Raw genomic sequence first — 22,252 nt, forward strand, 5'->3', positions numbered from 1 at the left:
AGAAGAAACCAAAGCTCTTGCACTTTAACAAAAAAATGACTCAATAGAATGCAACAAAACCATCTGGGATGACACGTTTTCTGGGGGAAACAATCATATACCAAGTTTGGTTTCCCGGTTTAGGCTATAGGTTGGCAAGTATGCTGATCATACTTATTTGTCATTGACCATGATTATTCACTTGGCTTTTCATCTATACATGCTTTAAAATTGTGAATTTGACAGCTAAACTTTTTAAACAAATTTCTTGAGTAATGGGGACTGATGACCCTGACCCCTGCAGTGAGCTACAGAAGGCCTACTCATGACAGGCATCAAGTACCAAATCTCACTGCAAACTAAATTGAAAATTTGGCAGTTCTGCATTACCCAGATCAAAAAGAAGTGCTCTTAAAGGCACTGAAAATGTACTAGAAATGCTTATAGTACATTCATACAACATGCTTACTAAAAGTATGTTAAAGATATATTTTCCTGAGCTTTAACATACTTCTCAAAAGTATACTTTGAATAAATTGGTAATAAACATATACTTAATTAAACTCCTAATCAATATGCTTAAATAAAAGCATATTTTGCACAACATTTTAGTCTCTTTATTAAAAATATATTTATTTAACTCTTAGTAAACTTTGTGGAAGTACATTGTTAAACAATTGCACTTTTAGTGGGTTAAAATATATTTATGCCAAATATGCTTCACTGTGTAGGCGAGTGCAAAATATTGTACTTATTTGTAATTGCCACATGCTTCAGCCTGAATTCCAGAAGAATGATTTAAAAAAAAAAAAAATTTAATCAGGTAAATAGCTAGTTGAGATAAGAGATCTCTTTCATAAGGGTAACCTGGCCTAAGGAAGCAGCACTTGTTGTTAACAAACAACAACATATAGTAATAAGCGTACTTTAAATCATAATGTAGTTATACTTGTTTCTGTTTGTAAATAGTAAACACATGTTCACACAGGGGGAAGTGTGCCATCCCGCCCAGCCCACTAGCAGTGCATTCAATATGACCAATCAGAATCAAGGTTTTCAAATCGACAGCCCAATCACACAGCATGAAAGTATACTTCACGAAAGTTAATGTGCTAACTGTCTTTGAGAGGGAAGCTAATTTGGCCAGAAATCATTTTGTTTTACTCGGACTTGGCAAAGGTGGACACCACAGACATAATAAGAAAAGAACACAGAGGAGAAGAATATCCGGTCAGCTCCCTGCAGAAGTTAAATGTGAAAAGAGCTAAAGAGGTGTGCCTGGCAAGTACAAGCAGGAGAGGACAGACGCAGAGACTGCCAGCAAAAATCGTCTTTCTTGGTAAGTTTATTGTTGTTAGCAAGACAACACAATTGTGTAAGTTAACTAAAGTTGAGCTTACTGTGGGTTTGAAAATATTTTCCTTGGTGGATAGCTAATGCTAGCACGTGGATTAATATAGCCTATTTATTAACTAACATTATTTTGCATTTTAATAGCTTCATAATCAAGGCAGCAACTTTCGTCTGCCTTATAAACAGTGTTGGGAGTAACACGTTACAAAAGTATCGCAATTAAAGTTACAGTAATGTATTGCTTTCTGCTGTAAGGCAGTTTTTAATGTTACTAAAATTTCAATCTCAGTAACCCTGTTGCTGGAATTTGATTTTAACAAGGCAGCCTTGTACATGTGTGTGTATGAGCCCTCAATTGTGCTTTTGCACTGTTAAAATAACCAGCAAGGTCATTATCAAGGTAATAAATGCAACTAATATATTGCTGTTTGTGTGCTAAAGAAAGTCCATGTTTACAGGAAGTTATTGGTCACTGTAATCATTATTCCTGCCCCATAGTCTGTAAAGTCAAAGTTTAGCTGAAGCTAAGCATCTGCATTAGACAAAAATCAAAAATAGACATCTTCTAAAGGTTAGAGAATTTACTTCACTGCAGTCATGGGGGGGTAATCATTACAGGGACCAATAACTCAGTTATCACAGCAATGTTAAAGTGTACACAGGTATGTGAGAATTGTTTTAAGACAAGCTTGAAATAATGTTTTTCTGTCCTGCAATGCCTGACCACACTATATAATAGCATGTGATGTTATATAAAATACTGCTCAATACTGCTCTTTGTATGGTCACTGATCCTGTATTCAAGTTTTAAAACTTGAACCTACCCTTTGCCAACTTTAACCAACTTAATGCTAAGTCCAGAGTTGGAATTTCAACTCTGCTCAAGAAAAAAAATAAAGAATTATTAAATAAAGAATAAAAAAGATTTGCTATAAAAATAGAATTACAGTGTTTATAATGATACGCAAATGAAGAACTAAACTAGGTGGAAGTACTGGACTAACTAACTAATTTTCAACTGCATTTCTTTTCCCTTCCACAGATGCTGTGTGATAGAGCAGTTTCCAAATCCCATAGTGTCTGCAGTCACAGAAAATGCAACGAGTCCTACTCAAAGATAAGCGACCCTCCACTCCAAGGATTGTGACATTTTTGAGTTTCAGTTTGGTTCCACCATTTGTACTGTATGTTTGTGATGGAGTGACCTTCATTACAGTTGAGTAAGTGCTTGGACTGCCATACCAACGAGCCTGGCTCTTTGGCCTTGCTGTGAAAGTTGCATGTTTGGTACCCTGTAGACCTGTGTTTGAATCTGGGTAGGGTGACTGCTCTCGGCTTTGGCTACATATGGTGTCAGAAGTGGGATGGCTTGCCGTGAGGTCATCTGTGCCGTGCCCAGAGTCCGAACCGTATGAGTAACATTAATGATGGGATGTGTATAGTGTACTTTTCAGTAACACTGATATGTCATAATTTTACTGATTTTATTTTTATTTGAAGGTGTTTTGGTCAAGATGTGATACATGCTGCTGTACTTTTAATGTACAGGAATTTATGTTTGTAATACACAAAATTAAAGTTTATTAGTTGTCCGTATGTGTCTGTTTTCTAAAATACACTTTTACTGATTTTTATTATGCTAAAAGGGCATTTTGCAAGGTATCTTTAATGCATTAATAATGCATTATTCTCATACTGAATGGTTTCATAAAGCAGCTTCCCAAGATATTAATAGTGGCTCTTGGAGTACACTAGTAATAAATTACTAATAAGCTGAAATGCTAATAAAAATGTTCAGGGAACACATTTATGTAAGTATGTAAGTTTAAAATATATTCAAAATGTTCTTCAAGTATAGCACAAAAGGGTATTTTAAGTTAAATTTAAAGAAGTATATTTAAATTACAGTAAAGGTACTTAAAGTAGGTCCATTTTAACACAACTAAGTATATTAAAATATATTGCAATTATCTTAAAGTTACATTACATTAAGCTGCCGCTTTTATCCGAAGCGACTTACAATTGCTAGACATGTCAGAGGTCGCACGCCTCTGGAACAACTAGAGGTAAAGTTTCTTGCTCAGGGACACATTGGTGGATTGAACCCGAGTCTCACACACCAAAGGCATAGTCTTATCCATTGTGCCATTATCACCAGGTGACTAAGTATTTCTAAAATGACACGTAACATACTTTAAGTTGTTCCAAAATAACACATTTAATATACTCTTAGTATAGCACAATTAAAATGTGATAAGTGCATCCAAAAAAAGTGCTACTTAAGTATATTTATTTTTCATTTGGGGGCACAGCAGTGCTTTGAGCTAAATACTAACACCAACATGCTAACATGCTCACAATGACAATGCAAACATATTGATGTTCATCATGTTGATCATCTTATTTTAGCACATTAGCATGGTAAGATTTGCTAATAAGCCCTACACAAAAAGAATAGCTGAGGTTGACATTGATAATCAAAACAATAATGTGAACCTCATGATGGCCCTAGAGAAAACTGTCAGGGGACCACCAAAGTCAGTAGTGAATGATTTGGGGAAAAATGTAATTGTGATTTTTCTGCCAAATATTGCGATTACAATTCGATTTGCAATTTTTTTTTTTTAAGTTTAGCTTAAGTTCAATATTCACTGCCAGACTATTTTTGACGGAAGCTACGGCATTTGAGGCGGGCCCCCGAGGGGGGCTCCAAACAGTTTCATGGCAGGTTCAGTGAATGGAAGTGAAACAATATTACATTACTTACTGCATTAGTTATCAAAAGGAGATCACATAGAATAGCCTACATGGTCACATCATAGTCAGAAACTTATAAATGCCTTAGGACAGACCTTTTTTAAAACTATGTGGCAAACAGCAATATTAGGCTATTTTGGCTCAAATGTTGAGTGTCTATGGGATCAAATAATTTAATCATGATCCCATAGGCATCCAGGATTTGAGCAAAATGTACAAAGTAAACTAAAGATGTGGAGGGTGGAGCGCCGTTTACCAAGCTTTGTCTGAGGGGAGGCCTGCAGATTTTGAAAACCCCTGACAGAGAATCCGGCCGATTTTCAAAATAAAACACCCTGTGCAGACTCCCGGTCGTATGCCAACAATAAAGACACAGTTAAGACAGACAAAAATAAACAATTTAACTACGTAGCCTACTTAACCATAGTAGATACACAAAAACCAAGGACAGCCGAACAAATCAACAAAATCTGAACAAGTCAGCAAAATCAGACAATGCTCCGCTGCTGAAACACTTCAGTGTGAGTTGACGCCGGACAAAACAGCAGCACGGCCTCTGCCAGAGTTGGTTCGGCTGGCGCCATGATCCCACGTTTTCCTCTAGTTTCGTTTGTTGTTGTAAAATGTACACGCCCTGTGCCCACTCTAATTGGTAAATAGACAGTAACAGGAGGCGCATAGCGCTTGTGATTGGCGAGCAGGTCTGTCACACGACAACAGAATGAATTTGTAACTGCCTGACTGTTTAAAACGGGTCAGATGCGCTGTAATTAAGCTACACTTTAATCGCCGTGTTCACGATTAGCTAATCGTGTTCTTTCAAATCGCAAGGCAGTAGGATACATCCTAGTCAGTAGGATACATCCTTTGGAGACCTATCAATACAAAATTTCATGGCAATCCATCAAATAGTTGTTGAGATATTTCAGTGCAAACTAAACCAATTGCAAAACCGTTGCTGTTACACAATAACAGATTGACAAGAGAGTGTCTGGTCCTTTCATTTCTAAATATGTTACAGATGTCTGAGATAATTTAAATTCCAATGTCCACATTGTGCTTGATCTCAACATATAATTGTGTCATATGATGGTTGTTTCTGTGTCTATGATCTGATGTCGCTGTGTATGCATATGTATGCTATTTTCTGGTCAGGTCATTTCACACACACAACATATTTTACATTAGGATTTCTTGCCCTTAGGATGTTAATATCACTGAGGATCACAAAAGACAATGTCAGTGCTTCTGTTAAACCACATCCACCAGAGAGAGAGAGGGGTGACACGGCTCTGAGGCAGCTGTTCAAAATTATCTAAATGTGTGATAGTGAGTGAATAAACAACACTCCAATCAACACTTGTCATCAAAATCAACTCAGATTAGAGCTTGAAAAATGGCTTAGAGGCTGATAGTGCCTTGCTTAAGGGCACTTGGCCAACTGGTGGATGTTGTTATTATTTGTGTGATATCACTCTAAAGGCAGAAATCTGTGTGTGTGTGTGTGTGTGTGTGTGTGTGTGCGCGTTTGTCGAGAACCGTTCATCCAGTTGACCTCTCACGTGGTGGGTGTGTTGCTGTGTTGCATTTGGTGCAGTTTGGACACACTACATACAGTATATAGAATTAATAAACGTTAAAAAAGATACTACAGTCCACACTGTGAGCTGCCCCGCTCTGTTGGGTACGATCAGGGCGGGGCTTATATGCTCCAATGTGGTAGTGAATGGTTAAAATGGAGTTGTCGTCATCATGCAGATTTGATATACTGTACGCTGAAACAGAGTTGTAAGAGTTTTATGAACTAAGGAAGCGCCAAAAATCTAGCAGTATATCTGCCATTGTCATGTTGTTTCAGTGATATTAATGCTGTAACCAATGGAAGATGCATATTTTCAACAAGCACGGCGCTGCCTCTTAAAAGGCAGGGAGACATCACATTGGCCCCTGTGAACAGGCACTGCCCTAGTTATCTTTAATTTGGTGTTTTTAGTGGATCATATTAAGTAGTTGTTTTGATTATTAAAAAATGACATCTCACGTATGGTGGCCATGAAAGTCAACGCACAGAAACTTAAAAAAAGGTTGTAAACTTTGGTTGTGACTCCTCCAGTGACAGAGACAACAGGAGGAGGGTCTGTGGTCAGGAAGAGGACGCTGGCGTTTGTTGTTTGCAGCTTTACCGCAGTTTCTCTTTATTGTTTCGCCATCTGAACTTGGTTTCTTTTTTTGAGCTTTTTCACGGATCTATACCAAATTCACCTACTGCCATCTCTTCCAAGCTGATTGTTGGTCACCTCCTGCTGTCAGTGGGTAAACAACCGTTTTTTTCCGTCGTTCCAGCTCTGCTACTACAATGTATACTCCTGGGGCAGCCATCTAGCTGTTTGGTCCGGTCCTCGAGCCTAGGACAGATACCTCTGCAGTTGGTAGCTAGCTGTCAACTGCCTCCAGTCTGTCATGCACCCCAATGCCATGCTATGGACCATCTTCTCGCTGTGCCTGACAGTCTTCCATCTCTGTGTTTGGATAACGGATAGCTCCAGGCTTTCGCCAAAGCTCAAGTACTCTATCCCACAGCTGCTAAATCTCAACAATGGCTCCTGTCCAACATGCTTTGCAGCCATCAAAGAAGTTGCACTTCTGTGCCGACTGCATTGCACCCACAGAAGTTTAATTTGAGAGTTTGTTTACCATCAGCCTGGCCACTCTGCTTCAACCATTCCATCCATCTGGACCACTGTCGCACATCTGCCACATCAGATCAGTGCCACTCTCAGTGCTAGTAATGCGGGAAACACTGCAAGATCGCTGCACACCTAGAAGGCCAGAAAACGTTAAGTGGATTCCAGTGTACGACAGATGTCTACAGAGATTCACCACAGCATCAGTGCTCTAAATAGAACTTCGTAATACACAGTCCCTCTTAAATAAACATACTTCATACAAGAAGACATTATGGACAAGGCATTAGTCTTTATGTGCCTAACAAAACATGGCACCAGCCAGAGGTCGACTCACAGTCAAGCCTACAGAGATCAGAAGTCCTTTGCAATGTCCATAAGAGATGCACAGACAAGGTTCTACTCCAACATCATCAACAATAGCCCTAGCAACTCCAAGGAACTTTTCTGTACTATATATTACATCCTCAAACCCGCAAACTCACTTTCATTCAGAAGCCAAAGAGGAGATGTGTAACAAATTTATTTATTTATTATATATTTTTTTTTTTAAATTGTACATCATTTGCTCCCTCCTATCCAGTCTGCCTGTCCAAACTACCGACCCACAGCCTAGGATCTATCGCTGCTGTTTCCCTGACATCTCACAGTGAGAAGTTGAGGACATCATCAGAAAGATGAAACTGTCCACCTGTGCCCTGGACCCTTTCCTTTCCCCACAGCCCTGGTAAAAAAAATCCAATCTCCATGCCATAAGTCCCCTGATCACTCAGATCATTCACCACTCCCTACAGGCTGGCCATGTACCATCAACACTGAAAATCGCTGTCATCAGGCCACTCAAAAAACCCACCTTAGACCCAGAAGTCTTTGCCAACTACAGGCCCAGCTCCTGGAGGAGCTAGACGTGTGGATGAAGCAAAACCTTCTACAGCTAAACAGCTCTAAGACAAAAGCCATCTTAGTTGGCACCTCACACCAGGTCCGGTCATCTGTCATTACCAGCATCATCCTCTCTGCAAGATATTCCACTTTCAACATCAGCCACCAACCTGGGTGTTAAAAAAAAAGGCTCACATCAAACATCTCTGCAAGACCTCCTTCTTCCACCTCAGGAACATCGCCAAACTCCGTCCCAAACTCAAAGCTTGTTCAAGCCTTTGTCTCCTCCAGGTTTCGCTCCTCACCGGGATCCCTGGCAAAAGCCTCCAGCAGATGCAGTACATCCAGTACAGCGCTGCCGGTATCCTGTTGAGGGTGCACAAGCATGACCACAGGAAGCCAGTGGAGTGATCTTCAAAACCTCAAATCACTCCACTGAGTACCAGGTCTCCCTCCTCACCCACCAGTGCATCCATGGTGAAGCCCCCTCCTACCTCAAGGAACTCCTGACCGCACAAACCTCCACACGTACCCTCTGATCTGCCTCAACATATCTCCTGAGGACCAAGCTCCATACGATGGGAGATTGGGCTTTCTGCTTTTCCCTGTCTGTGGAATTCTCTCCGTTACCACCTGAGGACACCACAGACTGTGGATGCTTTTAAACGCGGCCTTAAAACCCCACTTTTTAGGAGAGCTTTTGGTTGAACTCTTGCCCTTTTCTTTGCCTTATTGTTTTTTTTTCTTGCTCTCTATGTGTTTTATTATTTGCACTTACCTGTTTTTATCCTGTAGCACTTTGGGATTTGTTTAAATATTAAGTGCGTTACAAATAAAATATATTATTATTGTATTATTGTGTATGCCACTTTGCAGCATTTTTTCCAATGTTTTCTTTGTGTTGCGAAATTGATGAAGATGATTTCTTAATTTATTTTATTCGGTTGAAATTTGTTTTCTTTAGTTGCAGTGCATCAAGTTTCCAATAATAGGATTAGAGAGATCGTAAAGATTTTTTTACACGGATCCTGACCTGAGTCCTTTATTGTTAAGTATCTGTGATACCCAGTCTGATCCAATACTTATAAATGTTGAGAGAGAGCGACAGATGTAGTCTCATAAATTTGGCACATCTTTTTTTTTTTTTTTGAGCTACTTGATCTAAATACTGGAGGTCCTGATTCAAAACTATAAAGTCAGCATTGGCGAAAGATGAGAAGCTGCTACCTGAATGTTTTCTAATCTAGCATGATGCTAATGACGTAGAGACAAAACTGATTCTTAGCTTAGCCAATTTTGCCAACCTGGGTGTCCACATCACTTGCGGGGTTACTCAGTGTTGACTTTAAGTCACTGTGAATAAGAGTACAAGCTAGACCAAACATAAAAATTGTTAAGACAATTGGAAACTTCATTAAGTGAAAATATCACATGAAAATGTATCAAACATCAGCACCTTCTAAATGCTGGATCAAAACCACAAGTTTTTCTCAGGTTCATACTTGTTAATCAGCTTAGGGTCCCTCAGGTTCTCCAGTGATAGAGTGAAACATTTAACATGCCCCATTACTCGTGTGAGATTCTTGTAATCCTTACATGAGTAATAGAGAATGTTAAATGTTTAACTATGTCACTGGAAAAACTGAAGAAAAGTGTGCTGAGGCCAAGTCCTCGACAAGGCATTGATAGAAATTTAAAACAAATGACAACATTAGCATTTAATTCCCCTTAAAAGTCAACTCTGTGATGCTGTAAACTCTATGTCCTTTGATATACATGCGTGATTATATCGATATACACATACATGCTTTATTCATAAACAACATCAGCCACCAGATTGAGACCTCAATTATGATCACCAGTTCAATCAAATAATTTTTTTTTTACATTCACACACTCGTAGTTTTCACTCCCATAAGCAGTGAAATTCTACTTTGCAGAGCCCGGCTGTCAGAGCGGCGTTGCAACACCAGCAGGCTGAGATAAACAAAACACAGTTAAGTTCAGTAAAGAAATTATGCGGTTTTGATCTACTTTGTTTTAGTTGATACCGATCCATTGGTTATTACTGGTTATGGATTAGTTTGCGAAGGAGTTACATGCATACTTGTGGACAGTAATGGAAATAACAGTTACAATCCTTTAAATTCATGTTTCTATCACTTCAGAGGAAATTACATTCATAACCTAGCCCTCAACTATAACCACTACTTGCCCAACCCTAACCCTAACCCATACCCTGACCCAAAACCAAGTCCTCACCCTGAAATTGATGATTGATGTTGTGAGTCCCCACATTGTCACTGTGTAAACAGATTTATGTCCCCACAACATGAGTAATACGTGTCCACACATACACACACACCCCACGTTCTCCCACCTTCACCCAGCCTATCTCCTTCCAACTGGTAATGGGAGTTTTACGTAACCTTCTGCAAAACAACAACAACCCCCTGAGAGGCCAATAAACCAGAGGAAACAAATTCATGATCAAATTACCACAGCCTACTTTCAAATGCAATTTGGGGGGGAAACAAGAGGTGGGGAGGAGGGGGGGGGGATCACTGGCAGGCTTGAAAACAGGCAATTTCATCTGTCGCTTTAGCTGCTTCCTTCTTAATCACTCACGTCTCTTCAGGAACAGTGTAGCAGCTTCATGGGGTTTATATCGAACTGTTGCATTGTCATGGCAGTTTAGGTGCTCTTTGTGGATTATTGGAGGTGTATGTCACCCATGCAATCTAGCACCAGCTGCTAATGCTGCCTGCTACCTTGTGAGAAGGTATCCTACTGAGGGGAATCAGAAATGGCCCACAGACAGGTATTTGGAGTGCAAAGTCTCAAAGGTGTGCTTTCAAAGATGTGAAATGAAAGAGAGTGGAACACAGTGGAGCAGAGCGCTCCACCGGCAAATCTATGAAAATGAAATACCTCTCAGCTGCAGCAGTGGTTGTTGGGCCATTAGAATACAGAGACTTGCTTTTTTGGTGAATAAAAGGAGTGTTCAGAAAGAGTTACACTCAAGGTGGAGTATAAATTATTCTTCATTTTCAGAGTTATTCAAACAGAAGTGATGAACTTGCTCTTGCAAATAATTCTTAGTAGTTGTTACAGTTAAGTTAAAGCTTCTCAGAGACTTTCAAATTGGGCTCCCACTGTTAACTGAGGAATTTGTAGCTATTTTCATGACTTTTCCATTATTCTATTTGAATCCTATGAACGCAAGTTTCAACTCCTGTTGGGCACAACGGACTATAATAGCATGAGTGTGCAAAGTATAAAATATACTCACTGTATTATTCATGTCAAGTGACTCATTTACAAAATCTGTTGGTGTTCCCTGACCAACCATGTGTCCTATAAATTAACTTCTTAGTGAAAGTGTGATGGTCATAGCGCAGCAGGTTGATGTGATGGTGATGAAAGAATTTGCTACCAATATGGATAGATGTGAGTATCTATAGCATGGAAAACATGTGCCTCTCATTTGCGGTCCTCATGAATCCACTTGGTTCTGAGGAACTTAGAACTACGTATGTCCAAATTATGCTCATATCTGGTAGGATGTCAAATGGTTCCAAGTGGATGAGCTCTGATCCCGTGGTATGTCATAATCACAGCAGGAGAAATAGTTCTGTCAGAACATTAAGAGCAGAAAAGAAGAATTTTTCTATAAATTAGTCTTTGAAGCATATAATAGTTTCAATGACTTTATATTCATTCTTACAACATAATTATATTTGTCTGCATGTTATAATTGATTGGTAGGATTTCCAAAGGTCTGTTTCAGATCGGGTCTAAAATTTTAGACCCGTAAAGACCTCTACCTGTCATTAACCCATCCACACACATTGCTAGTTATTTTGGGATTCAGGGGTTATTTTTCTGCCTTTTCTCAACAAATCAAAATGTCTTTATTCCTTTTCTGAAACACAACTCTTTTGTAATTACATTCTATTCCTTCTACCCATGTGAATAGTCTAGATTCTTTCGTCATTCTTATGAAACTCCAGTCTTTAATCATGACAGATTAATAGCCCATTTCAATGACTAAACCTCTATTGTTCCCTGGTCTGGTGTCCACGGGTGTATTCAATCAGAGCACAGTGTTCACATGCCAGCGGGGGTGATGACGATTTGGGCTGTCAAGCAAGCAGACCGCTGTCCTCTGCAGGTGCGCATTTGATTCTGACATTAGCAACCTGACTATGAGTCACCTACATGAGTAAAAGCCACATGGCTGCCAGCGCTGTTTGAAGCAGAGCCAAAGTAAAGCTGAGGCTGTGATCTCCCATTTTCAGAACACCGCTGGGAGCGTTTGATTTCAAAGGCCTCCTCTTGTCGCTAATATAATTAGAGGGAGAACGTCCATTTATCAGATTAATTTGGGTTATTAGTGGGATTAAGCCTTTAATTAGACCTCTTTGGCTCAGGACAGCATTTGACTGGAGAGCTTTGCTTAAAAGGTAGCCAAAAAATAACAACAACACTGATGTAAATGCTCTGTAGACATGAATATACATTATACAGTATATGCTTCCAGACTGTAAACAACTTAGCATTACAGTATTTCTAATATTTGAACTACAGAAATGGAAAATGTGTCCCTGAGAAATCATAATGAATAAAATCAGCGCTTCACAGTATAGCTTCCAGGATATTGATTATTAAGGAAGAACAAACAATGTTTAAGGGATTTAAATGAAAGTAAATCAATACAAGTAAATATCTAATGAACCTGAGTGAAAAATCTATGCAAAGGATAAAAAAGAAATAGAAAAAGTGTAAATGATTTTCTCCTCGCACCCTGCAGTATTGTATTTTTACCGAGGGGAAATGGATTCTGCCAGCAAAAGTATTTTAAACTAATTATCTGTTGAGGCTTAGTGTTAATGATGTACGAGGTCATTTTAAGTTATTCATGCTCTCTGTCGTCTGTCTGATTATGACAATGTGAAATGATTACTCAAATACCAAGAGGAATTATTGACTAGAATACTTTTTCCCAGTATGACTTGGCAAACAAAGCTTACTGTGTTGTTTGACCTGTCGACTTACAAAAAAGAATCCTTTAAAACTTTTACACAAGTGAGCATTTTTTACACTTTGCCTACATCAAGGACTGAAATAACTTGTGATTGCACTCTGTACAATTCTTTATCCTCTCCTCCAGTCTGCCTTCAGGTGAGCAACCAAACACAAATTAAATCCAAATCTAATTTATTAGACTAGAGATGATTTACAATGTGCTGCAGTTTGGGCTTGTAATTTTTAAATTGAATAGTAATCTAGCAACTGTTTGTCCTAGATCTGCAGTTACTGTAACAGACTGGAGTTTAAATCAGATGACTAAAATCATTGTGCATGTAACAATGTCTACTGCAATATAATGCATGAGTAAACTGAACACCCACAAGCAACCATAAGGCAAAAAATACACTGAACAAAAACAAATTCTGTCTCCTTGAATAACATGAATAACATCAATATGTGCTATATTCATTTCTACTACTGAAGAGACTCCTCTTGTGTACATTGCAGTGAGAAAACATTTGGACAGTCACAATTTGTTGTTTTGGTTTTGTACTTTAGCACTGAAACAGTGACAATGTGCTGGCTCTTAGCTTTAATTTAGCAGTCACATCCACATCCAATGAAACATAAAACTTCACTTCACCCTTATGTATACATAGTCCATACATTTTAGGAGACAGAGTAACTGGATACGTTAATATGAATTTAAATTAGTCGTCATATTTATTGTTTGGTGTCAAATCCTTTACTGTCAATGAAAGCCTGAGGACTCTGAGTCACAGACATTAGCAAAACACTTGGTATCTTATTTGGTAACACTTCTCCAGACCTGAGCTGCAGACAGCCTCACTGCTTGCTTTTTTGAGTGTTTTGTTGTTTTTAGTCTGGTCTTCAGTAGGTGAAGCACATTGGATTGAGGTCAGGTGACTGATATGGCCAATCAGTGTTTTATAGTTTCACCTTAAAAACATCTGTTTTGAAACCTTTAAAGTGATGATTATTATTAAGTATGTTTGATCATTGTCCTACTGCATCATCCTAAAAGTGAGGGATGAGAGACCTACACGCTTTCAAACACCCTCAAAGCTGAAAATCACTACTTATTGTCAATGTTAAATTGAATGGGCTGTGCAGAACAGAGCCTAACATATAACACATTACACTATACAATAATTATTAAAAATTAAACGTTTTTGGAAATACTTTTGTCCACTTTGCTGCTGAGAGCTACCACAAGCAATCATTTAACTTAGCATAGCATTTAGACTGGAAACAGGGGGCAACCTGGCTCTGTTTAAAGGCAACAAAATCTACAAGCACCTCTAAAGCTCAATTAACATGTTATATGTAGTTTCTTTAATCCATACAAAAAAAAACAAAACAAAGCATAACGTTTACAATTTAAGGTTAATGTGAGGTTTTAGACAGGACTTTTTCTTGGTCAGGTGCAGTGTACCCTCGGACAGAGCCTTTTCATCCAACTCTCAGCAAGAACACGAATAAGCATATTTTCCAAAATGTTAAACTATTCCTTTATCGGTTTGACACTACTTGCATGTCGATTTTTCTATTGATGAATACTTCTGAACATTTTCATTAGTATCAGTTCATTTTATGGATTTCAATGCCAAGCAGTGAGGTTCTAATTAATCATACAGTAAATACATGATCATACAAACGGCATTATATCAGAGGCCTGGGGTCAAGGCTGATCACTGTATCTTCTCCCCTTCACCCCCGCAGGTACATGGCCATCATCCACCCTCTGCAGCAGCGCATGTCATCCACAGAGACCAAGGTGGTGGTGGGAGTTATCTGGGTGCTGGCTCTGCTCCTCGCTTTTCCTCAGTACTACTACTCCACAACGGACCAGCTCCCTGGTAGGGTGGTGTGCTACATCGACTGGCCTGAATACACCCTGTGCGACTTCAAAAAGATGTGAGTCTCTGTGGAACAGCTATTCAAATAGTCAACAAGCGCTGTTAATTACTTTTGAATTTACAGCAAATGTGGGAGGATGCCGTTTGTATTCAGTGTAAATGAGAGAACATGGTGAAAACGCATGAAGGCTTTTTGTGCTTTGTAGTGCATAAATTAAAGGCACATCATAAGGGATTTGTGCTCTTTCTCTACTGAGAAAGGCCAACAAATCGAGTTGGACTGAAGAAAAGAAATTTGATTTGATTGAAGCCTTACTCCACCATTCAGTTTCCATTTGTAATTCTACTATGACAACTTCTAAGATGAAAACATTTTCAACTTTTCAAGAACAAGTTCCTGCTTTACACGGCAAAAAATGTAAAGACATAAAACCAAGACAATTAAATAAAATAAATAAAAGCACAATGTTTGGCATTCAAGCAGAAAATACGTTTATTATCATGGATAAACCTTGGCTCTTCAGTTCTTTATAAAGAAGCTCTTCAGGTCAAAGCTGTGAACTATGATTCCCACTTAGTTCTGCTTTTCACACCCATGTTAGCTCAGTAACATGTGTCCATGGCCTTTAGGCTCACCTTTAGCAGGTTGTAGAGTCTGACAGGCAAACCTTGTCTACCATGCAACACCAAAGCATTACCTTATTTATATGAAAAGCCTAATGTGAACAGAGACCTGTATGCCCACCTGGCCTCCTTGAGTCAGATTGAGGACGTGCCATCTGTCTTGGAAGAATTGCACTGTGTTTATCTGCGCTATTGATTCCAACTTCGCTGAAAGCCAGATGATTTACCCTCTTATTTATTCTTTTGCAAAATTTGATTTTGATTATTTTCCTCTATGCATAAAAAACTAAGTGTATCTTTTTATATGCTCTCTCTAATAGGCCATTAAAAAGACATCTCAGAAAGCTACCAGCAATCTAGTACAGGAGGCTACAACACTAAAATTACTTGTATTAATGTATTTTTTGCCTCAAAAAAGAACAAATCGAGACATTACGCATCTTTAAAGTTGCCCTCCAGACATGTTGTAAGACAAATAACACCTTGATAGTTATCTGTGCCCGATATACTGCTTCCACAAAAAAGGTACAATTAATTAAAAATTCAACAAAATCATGCTCAAACTTTTCCCCTTCAGCAGATCAATGTGAAAACAGCCTGCTAGTGGCAAACTGCACATCATTCTTCACAGTGAAGCTCAAACATCAAAGGGAAGTTGCAATAAGCAAAACACACTTTTGACTGGAGGAGGACTTTAAAGTAAAACAACATTCAGACAAACCTTAGTATTATTTTCCCCATGGGCTGGTAGGAGCACTCTGCCATAGACTTAGAAGTTTGTCATGCACCATTTGAATAACTCAAACAAGCACTATAAATGATTTACACGCACTATGGGACCTTGGTCTGGCAGCTCAGTCCGGGTTACTAGTCACCTTTCCCCTAGATATCATCTTACTTTGGGCTGCTAAAATAGAACCAAAGGCCTTTCATATCATATCAGTGACTAAAAATCATCCTAACACTATATTTATGCATAGCTTGTGCAATGGAAATGCACACCAATTTCACCTCCCCTCGCCCCATAATCTGCGATCAAAGAAGCAGCGAGGAAATGTATTATTAAACAAATGCTGGTGTTAATCTCTCCTTGCACATACTGAAACCTTGCTGTGCTAGACAAACGTCTGAAACTGCATTTGAAAAACAAGATAAATGCAGTATGTCTGGAAGTGATTTATTCACACTTTGCACCACCCTAGAACTTGTCTTTTTGTAATTCCACTGGCATAACTGTCCAACACATACATGAAGGCACAAAAAGAGGTCCACAAATTACACACAATATTAATTCAGCGAACACTGAAACACACCCACACAGTGACGCACATATGCAGGCACTCAGACACACACCAACACGCTCTGATCACAGCTCTGCTGATGAGAACCTCTCAGCTCATCAGCAACAGTGTTTACCCTGCTCCGCTGCCAGCCTGCTATTGACTTCCCTTTCTACTGCCTCTGTCACATTTCTCCATGGAAATATAGTTTGTTATGAACAGCGCAACGGCAATTTCATTGTTCATGATGGGATGCCTGCTGCACTTATTACTTTTTTAATGAAACTGTAATCAGTGACACATAGGAGCTGAGTGAGAACGCAGTAGTCATTCAGCTCAGCAGCCGAAGCTGTAAATGACACATCTGATTAAGGCTGACCCCGGGTCAGGTCCCACATGCCTTTCATTCCAAGCGTTGCCCTGCTGTCGTCGTCACAATCACCCTGTCTGATGGCCTGTCTGATGCCTTCGCAGTCAGTGAGAATTAGTAAGCAAGGATTCATAGAAGAGAATTTATTTTATTCTACTTTATTCTTCACTACATTTCAGAGGCAAATATTGTATTTTTTTACTCTTCTACATTTATTTCAGCTATAGTTACTAGTTAAGGGTCAATCAGAAGATTTTAGATGATGAAACATGATGCATTGTTTTAGATCAAACTACCCAACAGTATATAAAGTTATATTTCTCCCCTTGACTATGTAAAAATATTCCAAATATGCGTAATTTTGCCGTAAAGTCTAATTTTGAATGCTGGATTTTAACTTGTAATGGAGTATTTATATAATGTAATGCTACTTCACAATATTTATTCCAGCACTGGTAAGGCTTGTACCTGCAGACATCCACAAAGGGTCATTCCTGTCTAGGGTAAGCCAGATTTGTGGATGGGTTAAGAAACATCCGAACTGAAAGTGGAAGGAATATTTCAAATATGGTGAATCTGTTTCCAACTTCGAGAGGCTACTAGAGGCAGACTGTGGCTTAAACCGTAGGATATTTGGACCATTGTGGGTTACAGCTTCACTGTGGACCCACAAGGTCCATTCCTACCTAGATCACATTGATGCCAGAGCTAACCTTAACATGAGATCAGACCAAGTTCTTCCATTCATGGCCATCATGTCGCCTAAAAGGTTTTGGCTGCTTTTCGCTCTCCCTATCATTGTTGACCATACAGGTGAATTGCACACAACGCAAACACATTCTCTCAAGAAAGGAGCATAGCAGCTTACAGGTCCCTTGTTGACTGTAACCCCTAACCCTACTTCTGTTCACTCCACCCTAACCTTTACTCTAAAATAAACCCTGATCCAAGTTCAAATTTAAACCCACACCAAATTAACATGCAAATAGTGCGAAATTATAAAATGTGTCCACTTTGGAGAATCTTCCTCATCATTTTATCCTTGAGAGAATATTTACTCATAAGAAAAGAAATTCAAGAACACCACACAAAATAGAGCGACATTGTGAAGACAGACAAACACAGACACTTAGTGGATACCCATAAACATCATACACACAGCAAGAATCACACACTGAGCACGCCTTGTCCTCTGATTTCTCTCTCCACTAAACTGGGCTTCACACAATCCTGAGATTAGTGCCAGTAAGTCTGAGTGGAGCGAGGCGTCCTGTTACTGTCCTGGTACTGTTTTGCCTCTGCTGGCAGGCAAAGTCAAAAGAACAGCTGCCCTTCCTCCCAACACTCTCATTAATTATGTATACAGAAACACCCAAATAAATAAGCAGGCGCAAGCAATTTAATTATGCATACAAAAGTGCATTTCCTTTACATAACCTGCACTTTAATGCTCATAATGTAAAATAGATGTCTATATGGCACATTTTATGACAGTGAACTGATTTGTATTCATATTCTCACTTGCACATTCACACTCAAAAATTAGGTTGTCAACAGGTGCATTATGTTGTGGAAATTATATTCATGGTGAGGGGCTGAGCAAATAATTGAGTTACAACAAACCGTTGTCTTTGAAGAATTTATTTAACAAAAGAGAACAAACAGAGAAGTACTACAACACAAATCAGCTGGACCAGAGGTTCTGTCTCCTAAGACAGTCACTAATGTCTGGCCCTGAGCAAAGGGATGCATCATCATTTACACAGTCTAGGTTTCTATGTTTTGGGGAACAGAGATCCTCTCTCGGCCTTGAATGAACATTCCAGGAGAGGAGGGGAACAACAAGAGAGGGAAAACACCAAAACAGTCTCACAGCTCTGACCTAAACCCTAGTAAATGCGGACAGACTAACATAAGTATAGGAGAGGAAAGGTTAAGGATAAAACAATACATAATAGTAAAAGAACATTCATAAAAGATTAAATGTAAGGACACAATTTTCTGCCAACACATTATTCTTTATGCATGTCAATAAGTTATTTGTTAACATTTCCTTTCCATTGCCATCTTGTGTGTCTATTTATTTTGCCTGACTATTTCTGTTTCATTTTTCCTCACTTGTTTTATTTTGTCTGCCGTTTATTGCTGTTGTTCGGCTGGTTAGCTCCTGTTGCAGCTTACATGATGAAGTATTTATAGTATGCACACGCTGAACCATTCTACAGTACATGTAATTAAATAACCTTCTTTGGACCTGCAACTTGTCTAATAGAAAGGAATTAGATATGGTATTACTTCAAAACACATTTACATGAGCAGACTGATAGCATTTAAGTCATAGCCTACAGAAAAACTCAGCAAGAGTCCCTTCATGCAGCTTTGATATGTCTAAAAGCATTACTGTAACTTTTGTTCAGAGGAGAAATGAAGGAGAGAATAGGTCTGTGCTTTTTACTCATTAACATCTTGGCTTCTTCAGTTGTTGTTGTCATAAGTGTCATTCTAATATAGTAACAAAAGATGCGAGTGCAAAGATTTTGCAAGCGCAAGTTACACATGCCCTGTCTTTCAGTCCTAGTGACGTCCCTGACAAGACCGCATTGATTAAGGTGAGAAAAACAAAATTGCACTGGGTTGTTGAACTGTAATAGCTGATTCTTAGGATGGACATTCACTTTGGTGCATTTAGAGTGCATTTGACAGGAAGCCAGTATTTGTTCACTGCACTTTATTAACTCAGTTGAAGGCACAGCGAAGCAAAGGACTCTTAATCCCCAATGGAGAACTTGGTTGGATTTGTAAACACTTGTTCCTGTAAACAAAATATCAAATCACAGAGTTTGGAGCAGGTGTAAGGCAAGCCTCCCAAGGGTGGCGCCAAAAGAGTTTCACAGGAGGCGTGAAAAAAAACAGGGAAATGTTTTCCTTAAAATACAATTTATGCTTTCTAGGAAATTGATTCAAATTGCAAGTTCAACTGAAGCATCATATCTCGTAGCAGCACAAATTGCAAAGGAGTGTATGTCAAGAATGTGTGGTGTGGAGAGGCAGGTTGGAGGACCCAAACGCAGGACGCAAAGCAGAGGTGGTACAGTTCAAAGGGTTTTAATACAAACAAAGGCGAGCGTACTTACAAATAGTGGCTGAATCCAAAGTAACATCCACAAGGGCAAAGGAAAACACAAAGTCCAAAAGCAGGGTTCAGGCAGAAATCCTAAACAGACTGCGCTTCTCCTCACAACGAAAATACTGCAACACAAGGTATAATGATCTGACTAAGACAAGACAGAAACACCGGGTATGTATACAGGGACTAACGAGCAGGGCGGGAGCAACACAGGTGATACTAATGGGACTAAAGAGACACAGGTAGGCAGAGAGAGAGAGAGAGAGAGCGTGAGCGAGCGAGCGAGGGAGGGAGGGAAAACAGAGAGAACACTTGACAGGTAGACATGGGGCAAAATGAATAACCAACAAAGACAGAAACACACGTTACAAAGTACCAGAACCTAAACTAGAACACAGAGTACAGAGGAGACTAAACCAAAATAATGCACACAAGAACTAGGAGCAACCACCAAGACATTAACTAAAGACATGGAACTAAAACCCAGACAGGATCATGACAGTGTAAACCCAACAACATTGGTGAAACCTTACTCCTCCCTGCTGTAAGGGATATGTGTTCAGTGATGATGGGAGAAGCAAGGAAATGAGTGTCTTCCCCTTGTCTGACAAAACTGTCCATCGCTGTCTCTCTGACATGGCACTGAATGTGAAGGAACAGGTGTTGGTGTTGGAGGTGTTGTTCTCCATTCATATAGACAAGTCTGATGTGGCCAGCTGTGCACAGGTAATGACTTATATGCGCTACATCAGAGAGCATGTCCAGGAGGAGTTTCCTTTGTGGCAGAAGAAAGATTTAACACCTTGAATGACTTCATTGAGGATTGCAATTGAAATATTTTCATGAATACTATCAATCATCATCTTGAAAAGAAGAGCTTACTAACAAGGTTTTTAAGTTTTGCCCTTTGCTGTATAGTATACTTTACTTAATTTCCTTCTCTGGTTACCTTCTTCTAAAGTATAAGCAGATAGCTTGCAAAGCCAAAGCCAAAATGTAAGGCCTCATGGTTACAAACAACGCGTCTTGGTGGAAAAAGCTCTGTAAACAGACCTTTCAAGCCTGAAAATACTGTGAGCCTGACCCCAAAGAGAACAAGTTTTAATTAAAACTTGGCTCCAAACTTGACAACGGTCCTACTACACATGTAGAACATGTGTTCTACGCATACAATTTGAAGTTTCTTCATTTACAATGAACTAATGAATGATTACCTGTAAGAGCAGAGCGAGAGCAGAGGGCCCCAGCAGACCCTTAGCTGCCATTGATGGATGACACTTAAGGGAATAGAAGCTGTACTATGTCACTTTGCTTTCGTGCGAGCTGAATCAATAAAACCTCCTATAGCCAAGGCCAAAGACGCACTGACAAATTTTACTAAGTAACTTTTAACTTATGGGGCTGCTGCCTATTCTCTTCCCCAGAGGACATACAGGCATTAGATGTCTTGATTTCTTGGCTGTGTGTGTGTGGGGGGGGGGGGGGGGGCTTTCACGGAATGCAGTTGTTAGTGAGAGTGGAACGCCGCAACAGCACCTCACCGATCCTAGTGGCAGGCAGGCAATAACCCAAGTGCAGGCATAGCCAGAAGCCCCTCGAAACAGAGGCCCTCCTAGACCCCTGATGAGGGACCAGTCCCCCCAGACAGCCACCTCCAAGGGAGCGGGCCAAGACCCACCCCAATAACACCGGCAGGGGGCAGTGGCGGGAGCCCAACCTGTACTATAATGTGTTGGATGTATGTAATGAAGAGCAGATAAGGTGTTTGGTAACTAGGTGCAGTTAAAATTGGGTAGTAGTCGTGACACGGGCACCCCCCAAGCCATCACTGTTTAATATGTGATTAAAATTGAGGGCAGGACAGGAATGGTCATCCCCACTGGGGCCAGGTTCTCCTACTCCCCTAGGCAAGCAGATGCCAGGTCCTTTCAGCCCAGGGCTTGTATCAAGAGATCCCTAGGCACTGCCAGCACCCCAGAGCCAGCGACCACCTGATGCATGGCATATCGGAAATGTTTATTTCCTTACAGAATGTTTGTCCACCCATGAGTGGTCCAGTGGGCTCTGATTGATCCATTTTGAGGTATATTGTAGTCTGTTGGCCAGGCAATAATGAAACCAACACAATATTTTGCTTTTTGCAGAGTTTTTAATGTGATTTATTTTTCCATAAAGTTTTTTATATGTTCGCGTCCTGTGACTTTGGCTGATTTGGGACAGGACTATCATTTTTATGGTGGCGACTCTTCCCATGGGTGGTATGGGCAATGCTTTCCTTCGCA

At 39.7% G+C, this 22,252-nt stretch overlaps 1 protein-coding gene across 1 annotated transcript in view; it reads left to right on the forward strand.

Annotated features, from left to right (window-relative positions):
* Nucleotides 1-22,252, forward strand: part of tacr1a (tachykinin receptor 1a) — a 68,309-nt gene that overhangs the window by 8,970 nt on the left and 37,087 nt on the right. Inside the window, exon 2 of the mRNA XM_038703452.1 lies at nt 14,433-14,627. Coding sequence (XP_038559380.1) covers nt 14,433-14,627 — 195 coding nt within the window. The remainder of the gene's footprint in view (nt 1-14,432; nt 14,628-22,252) is intronic.

The sequence above is a fragment of the Micropterus salmoides genome, unplaced genomic scaffold (assembly GCF_014851395.1).
Source record: "Micropterus salmoides isolate LMB-PRFRI ecotype aquatic unplaced genomic scaffold, ASM1485139v1 Ms_hic_scaffold_7, whole genome shotgun sequence".
Lineage (NCBI taxonomy): Eukaryota > Metazoa > Chordata > Actinopteri > Centrarchiformes > Centrarchidae > Micropterus > Micropterus salmoides.